Source organism: Vigna umbellata, chromosome 2 (assembly GCF_029865625.1).
Source record: "Vigna umbellata cultivar VRB3 chromosome 2, Vumbellata_1.0, whole genome shotgun sequence".
NCBI lineage: Eukaryota > Viridiplantae > Streptophyta > Magnoliopsida > Fabales > Fabaceae > Vigna > Vigna umbellata.
This window is the reverse complement of record NC_142166.1, coordinates 48,509,895-48,529,479: the sequence shown is the minus strand read 5'-3', so window position 1 is coordinate 48,529,479 and position 19,585 is coordinate 48,509,895. Positions and strand designations below refer to the sequence as shown.

The following is a 19,585-nucleotide window of genomic DNA, read 5'->3' as shown; positions in this document are numbered from 1 at the left end:
AACTACAGTCAAGGTCAAAAAGTCAAAGCTTAAAAATTGTTAGGAGTAATTTAGGGATATGTGAAAGTATGGGGTGCAGAAAGAAATTTGTGGAGTGCAAGAAAAGAAACTCTGTAAAAAATTGAACCAAAACAAACGAGACCCCCTTTCCTTTGGAGTGAGCCCAGCCCAATTACATGTTTTATATAGTAGTTGCTTCAAGGTCTACGCAATGTTCTTCTGCTCTTTCTCTTCCACACTTTCTAATTTATTTCCCTTTTCAAGCATGTGCAGATACACAAGTAAGTTGACTTCTAACATGGTTTTTGATTTAGGATAAGAGTGTATTATTATGTAAAATAAAGATATTCCTTTGTTAACGATAAACTCTTCTATCTGCAAACACCTTGTTGATTTTTTTCTTATCATTTCCAAGTTCAAAATTTCTCCTGATCACACGAACCCTAAGTTCAAAAGTGCAATTATGAGAGAAAAGCAATTAAAGAATGAATGCAATATAGCTAGGAAAAATTGTGAGAATTATTAGTAACATGTGGTGTCCAGGAAGCAGGAGTAGATGGGACAGTAAGATCTCGGGATTGAGTTTTAATAAATGGTATTGAAATCTGCAACCTCTACATCTGCTTGCTCCGAGATCGGCACCACGCCCTTGGAATTCTCTATGGTTATTAATCACTTCTTTCTGAATGATGAATGGTGTTTTGTTTTGGAAGATTTTATATATTCTGTAGACAAATCCCATATAACACTATGTTCTTGTTTCCTTCTGTTACTGGTTTCTCCTTTTGCCACTGCCTTTGCACTGGAAATGTTTGAAGATACTGATGATGACTTGTGCTTCCTCTTCTTCGGACAAATAAATCACACATGTCATTCTGTTATAAAGACACCGCTGCTTTTTATAAAATTATCAAAAAGGTTAATGATTTTTAATGAAATTGTGGGAGAAGAGTATGATTTAATTGTTAATACATTCACCATGATAGGTTTAAATACAACTTTTCACTTCTTATAAAATGATTTAATTTTACCATTAATTTTCTAACTTTTTTTGCTGTCCTTATATTAAAAATGTTTTTTTTTATGTTCAATGTTACATTGAATACTTTTTGGTTTAATGTCTCAATAGGTCCCTATTTTTGTTGAGAATTTGAAATAAGTCTCTTTATTTTTTGGCGTCTCAATTGGGTCCTTATTTTTGTTAATTTGATGCAAATAAATCATTTCCGTCAATTTCATCAAACGGCGTTAATGAATGTGTGACGTGGCCTGAGGACAGTATTGACACGTGTAAGGTCACGTCACGGAAAGGATTTATTTGCATCAAATTAACAAAAATAAGGAGCTAATTGAGACGCCAAAAAATAAAGGGACCTATTTCAAATTCTGAACAAAAATAGGGATCTACTGAGACATTAAACCAATACTTTTTTTTCATGTGTTGGAAGAAAGGTCAGCTGACTATTTCAAGTAGCATGCATACTGTTTTTTAGTGCAGTAAGATTTAACATTAAAAAATGAGTAAAATATGTGCTATTTATTCATTTTAAAAAAGAATAATATGAATAAAAATAAAAATTTTAAATTTTGGAAAGATACAATGTTGAAATAAACATTTTAATAAAACAGCCACTAAAATCTTCTAATTTTATATAAGGAGTTAAAAACAATAATTACAAATTAGAAAATAAAGATAACAATTAAAAAAAACAATATTTACTTATTTTTACTGTGATTACAAATATACTCAAATCACAGATCATATACTATAATTTTATATAATATACTTTTTTAACTGTTTTTAGTATAAATAATTTATTATTAAATTTTTTATTTATATAACTCATTTTATTATTTTACATTTTAGATTTTATAATTATTTTTAAATTCAATCAAGTAATAAAAATAAAAAAGTATGTTTTATTAAAAAAAATTATTTTTATAAATATATTTTTTTAACATAGATAAAAATATTTTTATTTTAATTATTATAATTAAAATAATTTTTTACATTTCCAATATTTTGTTATTATAAAAAAAAATATATACAAATACATGGACACATATATTTTCACTCCAATATATAAAATAAAACACAATAAATAAGTTATAAGTTTTTATTGAGACATGTAAAAATATTTATTTTATATTATTTTAATGAACTATTTTGTAACTTTTAATAATTTTTTAAAACTTATTGACTAATATACCTTAAAAACATTGTTAACAGAATCCTTAATTTGTATTTTTTTGCATCCTAAAAGAGAATAAAATTGAAAAGAAAAACAATGCTAAGAGTTGCAAAATACTACTGTACTTTTGTGACATTATGTAATTATCTCAAAGTTAAAGAAGTTATAAACCCAGTGACATTATGTACTTATCTCAAATAATAAAGGAATATCATAAAGTGGTGTAAACCCATTCTAAAATTTCACTTAGCTTTTATTTATTTTTTAAACCACAGCACATTTATTTAACTAATGTAATGTTTTGATTAAATTAATATAATTATTAAATTGATTTGAACCAATTAATTTGTTCATTGCAATAAATCCAAACACTACATAACCAATTAGAAGTTTCTAAATTCCTTATAATTATCATTAATCTTATAATAACGTGAAAAATCAATTATCAACTTTGTACATGTGTACCAAAACTGATTGTTTAAGCATAATTGATTAAATAATTTAAACTTTTGGTTAGGTCTCGAGTGAGACATTGTACTAAGTGTATCACATGCTAAAAATATGAGACACGATACATCTTAATTTTTTTTTTTCAAGAACACAACACGTTAGTTAAGTTAATGCAATGTTTTGGTTGTATTAGTGTAATTATTGGATAAATTAATCTCTAAACTAATATATCAATTGTAAAATATATATAAAAAAAGTCCACATAAATGATTTGAAGTATACAATTTTGCGGAATAAGTTTATCAACACTAACCGATTTTACATAAACTAGAATTCAAACAGTTTAAAAATCTCAACTAAAAAGAAAAAATAAAATTATGACAGCTTCAAAATGAAATTTAAAGTATAAACTTCTGATTTACTCTATGAAGACACGTAAAGTTCACAAGGATAGATAAGAGAGATTCAACAAATTTTCTTCATTAAAATATTTTATTTATCTTAAAACTTGTTTATATTATTTTTTAACCAGTGATATAACTTTCATGGATACTCACTATATATATTTTAATAATTTTCTATACTCAATTTATAAAATAAATATTTACAGAAGAATGAGTTTAAAACCTCAATTATATTTTCATACTGTAAATACTTTATTTTTGTTACTTTTATCCTAATGTAAAAATTAGTTTGTTTTTTTCAAGAAGGATCGAGGGCGTTAATTTCAGTGTAATTAATTTAATTTCATGCATTATACAGCATGTAAGATAAATTTTATGATTAATGGAATTAATTCATGCTCTAAAATAATATAATAATAATAATAACTTTTAATTAACACATTTATTTCAATATTATGTGTACTAACTTAGTTATATTTATTTAGACTTATAATAACCAAATGTGGTATGCTCTGTATGGAATTTAATAATTAATATGTCCATAATTAATGTATATCATTCCAATATTCCAAAAATGCATCTGATTTTTACCAATAACTGTAGACAAGGACTTTATGTCAATAATTTCATATATAACACAATTTTTATAAAGTTAACCATTAAATTATAACTACATATTGTTTTATAAACATGTTTCCCGAAATTTATGAAACAAATAGTTATTTATATTTTTATATTTGAAAATATCCATTTAATGAAAATGGTTAAAAGAGAAATAATTTAGAGGCTGACATGAAAGACCAGAAAAAGAATTGAAAATCCAAATCGGGTCCGTTTGGAGTTGACAGTGGCAATTTTAATGAAAAAGAAATATGTTAGTTATTAATATTTAAAAAGGGAGGGATAAAAAATGTGAAGGAAAAAGTGTCGGCTTGGGAACCATGGTTAAGCGAAGCAGAGTATGGGGTTAAGTAAGAGAGTGTTAATGAGGAGCGCTGGTGTGGCTTGAATTGAATTTGGCACGGGGATGAGCGTCGGTGACTCGTGCGGGACCAGCAGAGAGAATGAAGAGAGAGAAAGAGAGAAATTGACGCATGCTAATGCTGAGAACTACCTATAAAAACAAGAATAAGGAGAAAGAAAGGAATGGAGTGTGAGTGGTTACACATTCACGACGCTATTGAGAGTGAAATGGCGGACACGGTGTCGGTGGACATGGAAGCCATTTCTCCTACACCCGAGGTAACTAAGGCTAACACTCGCAAACAACCATTTCATTTCATTGCACTCACTTTAACTCAATTCTGGTTTTCATTATCGTTTTTTTTTTAATTCATTCTATTTCTTCCTTGTTTGATTAATTAAAAACCACGTCCTTCCTTTTCCTTTCATAATGTTGTTGAATTGCTTCAGAAGCTCACTGAATTCTATTAAGACATAATGGAATTTTTAAAGCTTTCCAGTGAATGAAGATTTTTTTTCTTCTTTTTTTTGTTGTATGATTTCCATGAATTAAATAAATTGGATTTGATTTTAATTTTTATTATTGTCTTAAATAGCTGTCACCGATGGGATTCTGGCAGGTGCAGATTGATATGTTTTTGTTTTTATTTTTCTTAACTTGCAGTGTCAGCCTTCAAAGATTGTTGGTTTTGTTTTCCTTCTTTCTTTTTCAAAGTGAATGGGCACCCCTGAAAAACCAGAGGATTTACACACTTCTCTTGCCTATGCTGGAATCTTACATTAGATGACGTAGTTATATTTTGTTGACTCTTCTTTTTGCTGTTAAAACATGAAGGAGGTGTTTTATCATATTCTTATGTGGTTTCTTGTGAGTATTTTTATGCGCTGTTCCAGATTAATAAGCTAGTCTTTTTGCAGGAACATGTTGTAAGAACTCGCTATGGTTGCGTATCTGTTGCTGTGTATGGGGACCAGGACAAACCAGCGCTAATCACGTATCCTGATTTGGCTTTAAATTGTAGGTATCATGAAACTTTTTCCATAAGATGATTCTAGCTAATGAGTACTCGTTTTAGGCCGTTACAATATACTTTATTGCATGGTTATATTTATCCAAAGAAAAACATCTATTACATGGTATTGTGTTTTTAATAAAATAAATGCTTTATTTAATATTACTTTTTAGTGTAATTTTTTTTGTGTGTATGTGTGTATATGAAAGGGATTAAGTTATGAACCCCTTTTTCTTTTCTTAATTTAATTATTATTTCAAATAACTTATTAGAAATAAAAGAAAATAAAAGGTAATGACTGTATTCTTATAATAACTTATTTCCTCTTACTATGTAAGGCATTGACTAAGAAATTAATTTTTTATTCATTAATATGCATTCAAGTGCATTCTTTATTATTTTTTAATGAATTACCACGTGATTTACAAAATCTTTTTATTTATTAATTGGTGTGGTTATGTATATATTTTAAAAAAATGTATTTAATCAAAAATTATTCTCATTCATATATTTGTTTTAATCAGATATGTCTCTTTACATCTAAGCAGAGATTCAATGATGTGGTATTGGAATAATGGTAGTTTTGTGTAATTAAATTATGGTGCTACTACAATCCCATAAATTACAGTGGTTTGTGTTCAGTAAGCAAGGGACCCTGTGATTTACCAATATAATGGTTATAAAAAAAATAAAAAAAAATAAAGTTTTATACATAAAATGTCGTAATATAAAGTGATGTTTTATGTCTTTGCTAACATTGAGCCTCTAGTATTTTTATAAACACTTCTAAAAAAGAAAAATAAGAAAAAAAAACTTCTTTATAGGCTAAAATTAGCTTATACACCAGTTAAAAATAAAATAAAAAATTATAGAAGCTACATAAAAGAGTTTTTACAAATTAAGGAATGACTTAAACTAATTTTAATTAATACAATTTTTTTTTATAATTTTTCTTATTTTTTTCTCTTAAAAATATTTATGAAGAAGTTCGTCCAAACTACTGTTTGTCTACTTGACAAATAATCTAACCATTTTCTTGCATGTGGTTTCATCAGATGTCTCCTGCTTTCAAGGGTTGTTATTTTGTCCAGAAGCCTGTTCGCTACTGCTTCACAATTTCTGCATCTATCATATTAGTCCACCTGGACATGAGGTCTCTAACTTTATTTCTTGAAACTGTAATAGGCTGTTTCTTGCTACTTATACCCACTAATTTTATATATTTTTAATTTTGGGTGTATCTCGCTTCTTATCATTTTATACTTTTTCGTTAATTATTGCAGTTGGGAGCTGCTGCCATTGATACAGACGGTCCAATTCTTTCTGCCGACGACTTAGCTGATCAAATAGCAGAAGTTCTTAATTATTTTGGGTATGTTTCAGCTCCCTATCAATTTCTTTCCATTTAGTTCATTGTATAAAATTTTAGAGGTAGTGGAGTGGAATCAAATGGAAAGATAGGGTATGGAATGAAATATGAAATAAAAACAGATTCGTTCCCTATTGTTGAAAATTTAAAATTTCAGTAAAACCTTTATTTCCAAGTAACCAAGTTATGGGTTGGTATAGTGAATGTAAATCATTCAGTATAGAAACTATGCTGTTTCCTTCTTAATCTCTTACTCTCTGAAAACCTTTAACTCCTAAACAAGAGTCTTATTCCCTAATCCATCCTTTCCAGCTCCAGGCCCCTTAGCATGAAGACAAATGTTAGATTAATTTCAATTTGGCTTCAATTTGAAATATTTGTTTGTTTTTCTTTTAATTTACTATATTTGCAACTGAAATATCCTTCCGATTTGCATTAAAAGTGACGGGTTTATAACTTGTGCAACTGATCGCGTCTCCTTGATCTTGAGAAGGCAATCTAATGTATTTCTCTTCTCTCCTTTGCAGTCAGAGTGCAGTGATGTGTATGGGAGTAACTGCTGGGGCTTACATTCTTGCCTTATTTGCTGTGAGTCTTTGTATATATACACTGTCTCTCTTTCTTTTTACCATTCTTAAATGGCTGAATGAGATTTCACAGATATTTCTTATTTTAACAACAGGTGAAATATAGACATCGTGTTCTTGGTTTGATACTTGTTTCCCCATTATGTAAAGCACCATCTTGGACTGAATGGCTGTACAATAAGGTTCTTTTTCTAAACCTGAGAGCCTTTGTCTCTTTATGAGATACCACCTTTTGCTAAAAACTAATAATTGCAGGTCATGTCAAATTTACTCTACTTTTACGGCATGTGTGGGGTGGTTAAAGAAATATTGCTAAACCGATACTTTAGCAAGGTATGCCTATTCCTGAAAAGAAAATTTCCCCTTCCTTCAGTGTGCGAGGTTGAGTCATTAACTTTATTGGTGATGATAGGAAGTTCGAGGCAGTGACTATTTGCCAGTGTCTGATATTGTTCAAGCATGCCAAAGGGTTAGCCCAATTTATCTTACTAACGCTTCCATGTATGGACTGGGTTTGTTGGCATTTGAAACTGAGGCCTTGCCTGACTCTCTTAAATATTTCTTGACAGTCATTGGATGAGAGGCAGAGTTTGAATGTGTGGCGGTTCCTTGAAGCGATTAATGGGTAAGATAACACTTCAAAATAGTGGTTTTCATCCAACTCGAAAGTGACTATCTATTTTAATATACATATGTATGAGTTGGGTGGTGGTGGGGGTAGGAGTGGAGTAGCTCTCAGCATGGTATCAATTACTGCTAGAAGTCAGTCGGAGATTCAGAATTTAATTACACGTGCACTCGTTGTTAATTTACCAGTTTTCATGCATAAATGCATTTGGTGACGCTCTAGTTCCACATATTATGAAACAGCAATATAGCCATAACTTTGTATTGGCATTTTTCAGGAGAAATGACATCAGTGAAGGATTGAGAAAATTACATTGTCGTTCACTAATTTTTGTCGGGGATATGTCTCCTTTTCACTCCGAGGCTCTCCACATGACATCTAAGTTGGATAGACGATTCAGTGCCTTAGTTGAAGTGCGTAAGACAATTCATATTCATTTTAATTTGTGAGAAGAATGTGTTTATTAATAAACAAGGAACTACATTTAATAGCTATTGTGGGTGGAAGTGCAGGTTCAAGCGTGTGGGTCAATGGTAACAGAGGAGCAACCTCAGGCCATGTTAACACCGTTGGAGTACTTTCTCATGGGATATGGCTTGTACAGACCATCTAAGTTGAGTGTCAGCCCAAGAAGTCCCCTGAGTCCCTCTTGCATTTCTCCTGAGCTTTACTCCCCGGAGAGCATGGGTTTGAAATTGAAACCAATAAAGACACGAATTTCAGTGGAGATGTAGTACGGTAGTAGTCGTAGATGAATAAAGATTAGCACCTATTTTGTATTTTGATTGTTGCACAAGTTTATAGTTCTTTGTTTTGTCAAAATTCTGGTGAAGGGGGTCATGTCATTGTAGATAGATGGAGACGAACAGAGGATCGACAGAGGAAAGAAAAAGGGGGAAGAGTTTACTTGAAAGCAGCTATAGTCATTCTTTTATTTGTGTAGTCATAGACGTAAGTTAGCGAGTCTACATAGTTGCTAAAGCTTCAAAAGTGTTATTTTTGGACAAATAAATAAAAAAATGAGTTTTTGTTACAACTGTAAAGCTAAAACGGTGGGCACACCATTTAATCTTACACTCAATTCCTTTTCATGTCGGTATCTTTTTACCTGCTGATACTTATAGTTTATTTATCGTCAAGAGATTCCTGACCCTGAAAGGCTGAAGTGAAATAATGAAAGCAACATGGGATTTTGTTTTCCTGTTAAAGGAGTTAAGAAATTAATTTGTAAAATCATAGATAGTATGTGTAATAGTTTTTTCTACAATGACGAACTTGATAGTTCTTGCAGGGATGCCCAAACCTCCATGGCATGACTAATGGCGTCAACCTGGTACTTTGCCTTAACATGAGCCTCTTTCAATGTTGGACTTTACCTTCTTAAGAACCTAAACCGCTTTTACGGCTTCACCCATTTACTGGTGCATCGCCATGGAATAAAAAATCAAGCCAAAATAAGTCGAGTTCTAGAACGGATGGACAAAATAAATGTCGTGAAATTTTCTAACATTCTATTTTCTTCATGGACAGGACATCCTCATAAATAATATACCCTACCTACCATGCAAAACAATAAGCTCAGATTTTGGCCTCAGTTCTGTTTTCTGTTTGAATAAAGAAAAAGGTGCTTTATATCGTTATGCGACTTTGTTACACCTTTAGTTAACATTAAACCTTTGATTACTCATGCTTATCCTGTTCCCATGGTTATTCTGGATTTCTTCTTCATTTCGACAGGCCTTTCTTTTGTTCATTTCAGCATACATCTCTTCAATCATAGGTTTCCACAGCCGCACACGAGCATTTATAAACCAGTTGGATACCTGAGTTTCAAGACACAACCAAGCAAGCATATCAGATCGTTCATCTTTGAACAAAGTAACAAACAAACAAGTAGATAAATACCTGACTTCTAGTCAACCCACTTTTCACTGCCAGTAAATGCTTCTCTGCATCTTTCGGATACCTGAAATCCATCAAATGATAAATAAATACTTTCTTTACATATATTCTTTAAATTCGTTTCATGGATAAAACTCTGATGATTGAAGTATAGAGCCAGTCCAAGAAGGCATATTGCATATTTGAAACTCACGGGTGTAGGAAATTCTGAAACATCCATGCCCGTAGAACCGAGACAGATCTTTCCGGCAAGCCTCTCTGGGGCCTCCACAGCTGATCTTTTCTTTTCAACTGCTGGAGAGCCCATTGCTTTTGAAGGAATGAAGTTTCAATAGACCATTCACTGTCTTCCGTGCACGATTTTTTGAAACTTGATCCCATGGCAAGAATGTAGTTGCTAATCCTCTCCCGTAAGTCCTTGTAAAGGACAGAGATGGTTTGAAGAGCAAAATGTGCATGTATCTGTGGGTCCAGCTCGGTAGCTGCATGGAATGCAGATACAACAGTATGTATCTCATCCAAACACTGGCTGTATCGACTGTCCACCTGATTAAGAAAGAGATTACTAGTTAGTTGTATGACAATATTTCATGATGAAAACTTACACGTTCTACTCTTAAACACCTCTACTTATCCGTTTTTTAGACCATTATTATGAACCAACTTTAGCAATTTATATACCATCCATGAATCTGAACGTGGACAAGTGCAATGTATTACTAACATGATTCTGTCCATGACCATAATTAATATGAACATCAAAAGAATTAATTTATGCAGTGTCATACCAGTTGTAGAAGTGCCAGCAGTTGAGCTTTCTTAGATTCAGCAGCCTGCCTTTGCAAAGGAGACTCTGCATGAGATTCGTAAACAGAACTTGCATTGTGATCTGTCAAGATGTTTCTCTTGGGTGGAAACGCTGAAGTTGACTTGTGTCCACCTGCTCTATTACCAGGGGCTGAATAGTTTAACTGTTCCAGATTTTGAAATGAATATCTTGCAATTTGAGCAAGTATCTCTTGAATCCCAAGAAGGTATCTCGATTCCAGTACTTCTGGTGAAATTTGTGCATGTTTATTACCACCCAAATTCATAGAAATTTCCCTACTACTGCTGCAGGAAATGGTTCCATTCATGCACGGGGTCATATTAGAGCAAGTCACGTCTGAGCACTGTCCTGCGGCTGTAGATGTTGCAAGACTCAGAGAAAGTTCTTTACTAAAATTAGAGGAATAGTGAGCATAGTTGGCCATGTTTGCAACGTTTGATGTAGCCCATACATTTGGATCCAGGTTTGCCACAGAAGAATAGGGCTGACAAGTTCCATCATTCTCTGGAGCTTTAGGAAATTTGTTAGCATTCCACTTACTAGGAATTTCATTGTAAGCACACTCCTCAAAAGTTCCAAACCAAGGGTTTGAAGTACCATGCAAATTGTTGAAGAATACCTCTAGTGCCCCCGTGGAAAAGATTGAGGGAGCTAGGGCGGCGGCTGAATTCTCCAAATTTTCTTCAAGACCAATTCTATCAGCAAGAATGGCAGCAAGCGAAGCAGGAGTGAGGGGCACTCCTCCAACTAAATGCTCTTGAAACTCAGAGTTCGCCATGGGATTTGAGGCATCTCCCACAATAGTCTTTCTCCGTGATGTAACTAATGGAGTGGAGTCAGCAATAGTTGATGGACTAATGAAGCAAGCATCAGCATGGACATTACTTGTAGGTTCACCTTGCTCTCCAGAAAGCATTGAAATTCCATTTATGATATGGGATTGGTTGTTAAGGTCAAGTGAATAGCACTGAATGAGAGGATTTGAGGTGGGATGCTGGGATATTTCATCTATTACTGTAGCACCTCGACCAGAAATCTCCAGTGGAGCGATATACATATCTCTCTCCATCAAATAACAAGTAATTAATAAATGAGGCTATTGATTTAGAAGTTGTCTTCCAGAGAAGGTTTACTTTGATAAACTAGAAAACAAAATTGAAATGGATAAATAAAAGATAATCAAAAAATGCTTTTAGATTAGTTATAAAAATATCAACTGACAGACAAAAGACGTCAAGTATCAAACCAAAATGATGCGAGCTAGCAAAACCGACCTTCACTTAATCTGCAAAGGAGTAACACTTAACAACTCCTTGCCAATATATGTTGTCTTTGGAGAACCTACAAGAATGTGAAAGGGAAATGAAAAAGAAGGCTATATATTTGTTCAAAAGCAAGAAATAGAAACCAAGGCATTCCAAAGTTGCTTACACCATGCCAAAAAAAAAAAAAAACAATACCAACACGAAAGTTGTGTTGGTTTCTTTTGCATGAACAGGAAAATCTTTTTCTTCAAGCGTCCAAAGCCCAAAACAAGAGTGTCGTTTCCTTAGACCCCATCAAGCTTTCCTCTAGTCTTGCACATTAAAGACAAGAAGTTGAAGAAGAAGAGCATGGAAAGGTGAGTCAAAGTCGAAAAGAGAATGAAAAAGGAAGTGGGGATGTTGGAGACGAATGGAAATAAAAAAAAGCCATAAATTAAGAGGGAAAGGTAAAGAGGCAGAAAAGAGGGGGAGATGGAGGAGAAGGGTGAAGACATCAGTGTTTGGTGCAGTGGCACTCATTTGTGTTGCAGGCTTTACTGGGCCCATGTCTTGGCTCTCTCTCTGATCTCTTTTGTCCTCCTCAACACCCCTTATTATCTGTTTCACTGCAATCATCATAATCAAAATATATGGATTCTCTCTGTTCAAACTCCTGTTCATGGCAGGTAACCTCAGAAACATTTTCAGAGAAAGCCCTTTGCTTTTTAGCTATTTTAATACGAGAAGGCTAATGTGAGGAGAAAGGAGAGTAAATAAAGAAATGGGGTTGCAAGCTTTTCCGTCAGAATGTAACAACTAAGCGCACAAGGCAAATGAAAAGAGAGGGACAGGGAAAGTGAAACACTGTTGTTTTAGTCTCATGGCAGTGTCCTTTCTTGGTTTTGTGGTGGCCAGACACAGGAGAGGAGATTCAAAGAGTGATGTAAGCAAACCATCTCATGACGAACAATTTTTGGTAGCTAGGATGATCCTACCTACTTTTACATGAATTTATTGTTGTTATTTCCGATAAATGGATTATACTGTGCAACCGAATGAACCTGTGCCAACTCTTATTTATTACTACTCTTATTTACTACCTACTTACCACATTTCTACCTTTGCATCACCAAATTCATTACTTCATACAGAATTCTAACTTTGCATATCGGGTAATTACCATACCTACACTCATAAACTCTCTCTATGTTCATCATGCAAATGCAAACTGTCAAAATAATAGACTTGCACTCTTTTTTCTGTTAAAAACTGTATCTTTACACTCTTTGTTATTGAATAATTTGTACAAGTGGTTTTGTGGGACCCACGTAATTGAAGTTTTATATGATTTTCATTAATACAATTAATATAGTGGTTGTAAATCTAGGTAACTTCTTTTTATTCTGTTATTAAATCCTAATGGTTCTTAATTCTTTACTTAAATGTAACAACACGCTTCTTACTGTTTTTTATTAAAAATCACATATCTGTGATTTAATTCATTAAAGACCACTTCTACTACTATATTTATGCTAAAAATAAAAACAAAATGTTAAATCAATGGTGGTTACAAATAAATTAGGACTTAAATGTTTTAATGATGATAATTGTAAATATTTAAGTAATTTGAAATTGTGACTACTTTTAGATTCGAGTACGTTGTTGGCTTAGTTAATAAGTGAAGTCGGCATAGAAAACAATATATATTTACTTTGTCCGCGGCGAAATACTATTAAGTTATAAAAAAGTGTATGGGAAAAGTTTACAGTAGTGACTTAAAATATAATTGACAAATTTATAAGTTAGTTTAGCTATCAAAACATGTTTGTGAGTTTTTTAAGGTTTTCTTAACTTATTTTAGCAAACTACCACAATTAATTAGCTCAAAAGCTTTTTTTTTCATTTTTACCCTTGTTGATTTACTTGAAATTTTTTTTTTCGTTTGGAACTGTTTTACTAAATTCCCATCCAAAAAGATCTTATAACAATTTCATTAAGGACGTGTTCACTTTGGAAAGATAATTTGAAAAAAAAATGAATGGATGAATTTGACAAGATTTGAAGGTCAATTTTTTTTCGTTTATTTGAGTGAATTTCGACGTGAGAGAATGAATTTCGAAATAAAGTTGGTAAGAATTAAGGTTGAATTCGATGTGACAGATAAAAAAAATAGTTTAATTGATAAAAGTTAAAGATTACCAAAGTAGTAAAAGTAATATAAAATAATAATTATTAATATTATATATAATTTTAAAAATTATTATAAAGAGAGAGAAAAATAAAAATTAATTTTTAAAATTTCATTATTACTATTACTATTATTATTATTATTATATTATTATTATTATTATTATTATTATTATTATTATTATACTATTATTATTATTATTATTATAATAATAATTATTATTTCTTAATTTCTTAGTTGCATTGAAAATGAGAGGACAATATTGAAAAACAAATTCTTCTTCAGCAAATATTCTTTAATCACCGAGATGAGCATCCCCAAATCACTGCTTTGAATTAATCTCAAATCTTTAGAAGTGAACAGAGTAAATTCGTGCAGATCCATCCGTTTAAGTAGTAAATCGTGCGAAGTAAATACATCATAAGAAATATTTCTAAAAGATAAAAAGTTAAATATATTTTTATAAGCTAAAATCATTTTATGCGTAGATTAAAAATTAGATAAACTATATAGGAGAATATTTATCATATAATTTATACACAAAATTAATTTTAGCTAAAAAATAATTTTATTAGAAAAACTTTTGCAAGACAACGTTATGTTTTCTTTTTTATCTTTCACGTTTTTTTCTTTCGCATTCTTTTATGTTCTTTTTGGATATGCCTACATAACAACAACACGTGTCTCAGTAACATTCAAGGATCAATCTAGATATAAGACTTTAAATATTTGCTTTAAAGCCCCTAAAAAGGTTGTCTAGTATTTTTGCTATTTTTATTGCTAGTTTACTTACTTAGCATACTGTCTTTTCCTTGATGAATTGAGAAAACAAGTAAACTTTTTAAAATCCTAATTTTTTATGTTACTCTTTTCGCATTATTTTATAAAAATGTAAATTTTCCATTTTTATATGATATTAAAAAATACCTCACAGAATTAATCAGGAGTAATTTTTGTTTTAAAAATTTATATAAAAATAGGAAAATTATTTTTTCTGCTGCACAATTATTATTATGTGAAGAATTTGTGAGAGAAATACTATGAAAGTGTCATACAATTATTTTTTTGTTTTATGTTTACTCTTTTGGGAGTTCTGGTCAACTAAGTTATTGGGTACTTAATTAGTTGGCCAGCACTGCAGAATTTGGACTTCACATGACTCATTAAGTAATGAATAGAGGGTGATATATGGGCTCTCTGTACCCATTTATATAAAAAGCCCATCAACTAGGCCAGGGGTGTCACAATGCTACCCACTCTTCACAAAGGGAGTTGCTCCCTCCACCACCACCAACCACTCCCTGCACCTCCCCATACCTAATTTGTCCTTCTATAAAACAGATGTCAACATCTGTTTCACCTTCAACGGATGTTGACATCCGTTTAATAAATTTTTAAAAAATATTTTATTTATTATTTAAATAATAATATATACATTAAATTAATAATAATTATTTTATTAAATAAAATAAAATTAATTTATAAATAATTAAGTAATAATTTTAAAAAAATTAAATAATATTTATATATTAATTTAAAATACAATAAATTAAAAAAAAATTAAAAAACAAAAACTCAACGGATGTGGCACATCCGTTGAAGAATTTTTTCTTCAACGGATGTTGACATCCGTTGAAGAAAAGAGGTGGGGGTGTAGGATATTTTAAAATATAAAGGATAGTTTTGGAATTTTAGAAAAATGTGGTGGTACAGGGAGCAAAGTGGGATGGTGTAGGGAGCAACACCCCTTCACAAATGACAAGGTCATATCTGCATTGTGAGCCTCTTGGCCCACTAGCTATAATAATTCTTTAACAACTTGATTATTCTAGTAAAGAAAAAATACTTTGGGTAAAGTCATAGGTGTTTCATCCAACATCTCCGATATTTCATCCTGCATCTTCAACCATTTCAATTTTAGCCTTTTAACATTTTGTCGACCTTCAACTTTTTCAAACATTTCATTTTTAACTTTAATAAATTTTATTTTATTTTAATCTCTTTCTTATTAAAAAAATTTTAATAAATATTTTTTATTTTTTTATCTTTAAAGACATTTTAATAAATATTATTTTTTTCATATTAAAGACATTATGTACCACCTTTATAATAATCTAATTTAATTTAAAATATAAATATTATTTAATATAATTTTATATTTTAATAATTATTAAAATATGATTTATAGTATAAAAATAGTTATATTAAAAAATGAAAATAAAATAAAAATAATTAAAATAATACTAAAATAGTAAAATAATAATAAAAATAATATAAAATTTGATTTAATATATTCAAATATATTAAAATATTAAAATAAATAAAATAGTTATTAAATTTTAAATAAAATCAAAAATGTTAAAAAACTTGTTTATGGGATATCTTAACAGTTTTGTATCTTATTTAAAATTAAATAAATATTTAATTTAATTAAAAATTATAATATTATTTATTACATTTTTATAATTTAATAATTATTAAAATATGATTTATATTTTTATAATAGTTTTATTAAAAAAGTAAAAATAATAATAACTAAAATAAAAGTAATAATAATAAAAATAAAAATAATATTTAAAATCACATTTAATATACTTAAATATATAATATTATATTAAAATATTAAATTAAATAAATATTAAAATTTAAATGAAAAAAAAGTTTTAAAAAATTTGTTAATCGATATAGAAATATGATAATATATGATACGAACATGGATATCCGATTAACAAATTTTTCTAAAATTAGGTTTTTTATTTAAATTTAATAATTATTTAATTTAATTTAATATATTAAATGTGATTTTAATATTATTTTTATTTTTTTATTATTATTTTTATTTTAGTTATTTTTTTATTTTTTAATAAAATTATTACAAAAATATAGATTATATTTTAATAATTATTAAAGTATAAAAATATAATAAATAATATTATAATTTTCAATTAATTGCAATATTTGTTAAATTTTAAATAAAAAAACTGTTAGCATATTTAAAAATTTTGTTTTTATTTAAAATTTAATAATTGTTTAATTTATTTTAATATATCAAATCAAATTTTATATTATTATTAATATTTCATTAAATTATTTTTTATTTTTATTTTATTTTAATTATTTTATTTTTATTTTTTAATATAACATTTATTATAATATACATCATATTTTAATAATTATTAAATATAAAATTATATTAAATAATATTTAAATTTTAAATTAAATTATATTATTATTAAGGTGGTACAGAGTGTCTTAAATAAGAAAGAGAAGAAAATAAAAAGATATTTATTAGAGTGCTTTAATAAGAAAGATAAGAAAATAAAAATATATTTATTAAAGTTAAAAAGAAAATTTTTGAAAAAGTTAGAAGTGTAGGTTTAAATATTATAAGGTTAAAAGTGAAATTCTTTTAGGTTTAGGATGAGATGTTGGAGGTGTAGGATGAAGTGTCCAAGTCATAGGCCTACCTATGTTGCTCGAGAGGGTTACTCTCTACACCACCCTACATTGCTCTCTCCACCACCTTATTTTTATAAAATTACAAAACTATATTTTATATTTTAAAAAATCCTACACTCCCACTTCTTTTCATCAACAGATGTGGATATTTATTGAAGAAAAAATTCTTCAATGGATGTGGCCACATTTGTTCAAGTGTTTTTTTTAGTTTTTATTTTATTAAAATATTATATTTTAAATTAATTAATAGAGTATTTAAATTATTTTGTTTTTTATGATATATTACGTAATTATATATAAATTTATTTTATTTTATTTAATTAAATAATAATTATTAATTTAAATAAATTATATTATTTTTTAATTAATTTTGTTAAACGGATATGCCATGTTCAGTACAGATGGGACAACATCTATTGAAGTTTTTTTTTAATTTTTAGTTTATTAAAATATTATATTTTAAATTAATTTATAGTATTTAAATTTTTTTGTTTTTTTATAATGTATTATATAATTATATGTAAATTGATTTTATTTTATTTAGTTAAATAATAATTATTAATTTAATTTAATTATATTATTTTTTAATTAATTTTATTAAACGGATATTAACGGACTATTCGTTGAAGTTTTTTTAGTTTTTAGTTTATAAAAATATTATATTTTAAAAATAACTTTTAGAATATTTAATTTTTTATTGTTTTTATAATATATTACGTAATTATATAGAAATTAATTGTATTTAATTTAATCAAATAGTAATTATTATTTTAATTAAATTATATTATTTTTAATTAATTTTGTTAAACAGATATTATATGTGATCACATATAGTTCAAGTTTTTTTTTTTAGTTTATTAAAATATTATATTTAAATATTTAATTTTTTTTTTATTTTTTATAATATATTACGTGATAATATATAAATTAATTTTATTTTATTTAATAAAATAATTATATAGATTAAACAGAAAACTTAAACGAATGTTGTATATCTGTTGAAAATTTCGGATGTAATATATCTGATGAAAATTTTTTTCTCCAACAGATGTAATATATCTGTTAAAAAAATTTTTCTTCAACGAATGAAGTCTATGATTTCTTAAAATATAAAGAATAATTTTAAAATTTTAAAAAATGTGGTGGTCCAGGAAGTAACGTGAAACAGTGTAGGAAGTAACCTCTTTCGGTACAAGGAATTGGCCCAGGTGTGGGCCGAGCTCACTTTCCCATCGTATCTCAGCCCATCTTATTATTTCTCAACTTCACTGAACTTCCTCCAGAACTGATTTACCCTGCGTCTTCAAAGCATATATATAATATCTTCAATTCTTGTATAAATTCTTTATTGTGTTGCCATTTTCTTTATGAACAGTAAATTCCCAACTTTCAAACCTGACCATAAAGTTTAAAGTTATCATCATATAATGAATTTTATTATGTTATTTTTAGCTAATATATTAGTGAAACTGCAATATAAAATATGTACAAAAATATCTATAGTATTAAAAAGGCTAAATCAGTTATTTAAGATTACGTTTTAAAAAAAAATTACTTTCAACCCCCAAAAATGATGAAATGTGTATAAAGTTTTCATTTCATAAAAAAGGTAAACAGAGAGATAGCCAGTGATAAGGACACAATTCACACGTTTTAGTTGAGGATTAACTCCTGACTTCTTTTTTTTAACTCTGACTATTTAGTATATATTATTTTTTTTTTCTTTTTTGGGAGCTTATAAGAACGAATCTAATTATTACATAACAATTTTATTTTTTTCATTTAAATACAAAAGGATAAAATAAAATAAAAAATGAGGAATTGGAAATTATGCATTAATATTAAAACGGTTTTAAGTTTTTGAGAGTATTAGTTTGATATTTAGTTTATAAAAGGAAGGTACAAAAGAAATACCAAGAAAACAATTTTTTAAGAAAATAAGATAAACAATAAGATTAGGCCAATAAAACATACTAATGTACCATTAGAAGCATTATGCTATATTAAAATAGAAAATTTTTAAAATACATATAACGTTAATAATAAGATTATTTTTTAAAACTTATCTGCGATTAATTATATGTTTCAGCAATTAAATGGAAAAAAGTCAGTGATGTTGAAAATAATAGATTATAAAATAAAATTGAACAATTCATACATATTTATATCTAAAATTTTCAAGTGTAGTTGTCAAGATTCAAACATAAAATTTGACCGAGACTGCAAAATATCTACACTCAGCACTCAGTCGGAAATGTCATTAACACCAATCAATCACTAATCACGTGCTTATATATCGCAATCATTTTTTTTTTCAGTTTTATCGGGATATAGTTGTAGTTGTTGTTTTGTAATGA

At 28.6% G+C, this 19,585-nt stretch overlaps 2 protein-coding genes and 1 long non-coding RNA gene across 4 annotated transcripts; 2 read left to right on the top strand and 1 right to left on the bottom strand.

The window, feature by feature from the left end:
- The first annotated feature begins 221 nt into the window (after positions 1–221).
- On the top strand, positions 222–767 carry LOC148204179 (uncharacterized). The gene is made up of 2 exons (XR_015784011.1): positions 222–281; positions 544–767. It is a non-coding gene; the product is annotated as an uncharacterized LOC148204179 (long non-coding RNA).
- A 3,301-nt stretch (positions 768–4,068) lies between these two features.
- On the top strand, positions 4,069–8,642 carry LOC124826079 (protein NDL2-like). Of its 2 annotated transcripts, none has more exons than XM_047298838.2 (11): positions 4,069–4,288; positions 4,928–5,027; positions 6,078–6,175; positions 6,306–6,394; positions 6,919–6,979; positions 7,074–7,160; positions 7,234–7,311; positions 7,391–7,447; positions 7,548–7,603; positions 7,884–8,019; positions 8,119–8,642. In XM_047298838.2, the coding sequence occupies exons 1-11, from the start codon at positions 4,193–4,195 to the stop codon at positions 8,338–8,340; spliced, it is 1,080 nt and encodes a 359-aa protein (XP_047154794.1). In that variant the 5' UTR covers positions 4,069–4,192; the 3' UTR covers positions 8,341–8,642. The 2 variants fall into 2 exon arrangements, with proteins under 2 accessions (XP_047154794.1, XP_087963367.1); XM_088107241.1 differs by lacking the exon at positions 4,069–4,288 and adding an exon at positions 4,527–4,847.
- Positions 8,643–9,097: 455 nt separating this feature from the next.
- On the bottom strand, positions 9,098–12,551 carry LOC124826078 (homeobox protein ATH1-like). The gene is made up of 6 exons (XM_047298836.2): positions 11,769–12,551; positions 11,612–11,678; positions 10,297–11,479; positions 9,702–10,054; positions 9,512–9,572; positions 9,098–9,429 (listed from the first exon to the last, which is right to left on the bottom strand). The coding sequence occupies exons 3-6, from the start codon at positions 11,404–11,406 to the stop codon at positions 9,265–9,267; spliced, it is 1,689 nt and encodes a 562-aa protein (XP_047154792.1). The 5' UTR covers positions 11,407–11,479; positions 11,612–11,678; positions 11,769–12,551; the 3' UTR covers positions 9,098–9,264.
- Between the last annotated feature and the right edge of the window lie 7,034 nt (positions 12,552–19,585).

What these genes read in the sequence shown, in the direction of transcription:
- LOC124826079 (XM_047298838.2), top strand. Translation starts at nt 4,193, where the DNA reads ATGGAGTGTGAGTGGTTACACATTCACGACGCTATTGAGAGTGAAATG. An exon ending in TCCTGATTTGGCTTTAAATT is followed by an intron (nt 5,028 to 6,077) that starts GTAGGTATCATG and finishes TGGTTTCATCAG; the next exon opens with ATGTCTCCTGCTTTCAAGGG. An exon ending in TTCCTTGAAGCGATTAATGG is followed by an intron (nt 7,604 to 7,883) that starts GTAAGATAACAC and finishes GGCATTTTTCAG; the next exon opens with GAGAAATGACATCAGTGAAG.
- LOC124826078 (XM_047298836.2), bottom strand. Translation starts at nt 11,406, where the DNA reads ATGGAGAGAGATATGTATATCGCTCCACTGGAGATTTCTGGTCGAGGT. An exon ending in TTTCAGAATTTCCTACACCC is followed by an intron (nt 9,573 to 9,701) that starts GTGAGTTTCAAA and finishes GATGGATTTCAG; the next exon opens with GTATCCGAAAGATGCAGAGA. An exon ending in GTGGGTTGACTAGAAGTCAG is followed by an intron (nt 9,430 to 9,511) that starts GTATTTATCTAC and finishes CTTGAAACTCAG; the next exon opens with GTATCCAACTGGTTTATAAA.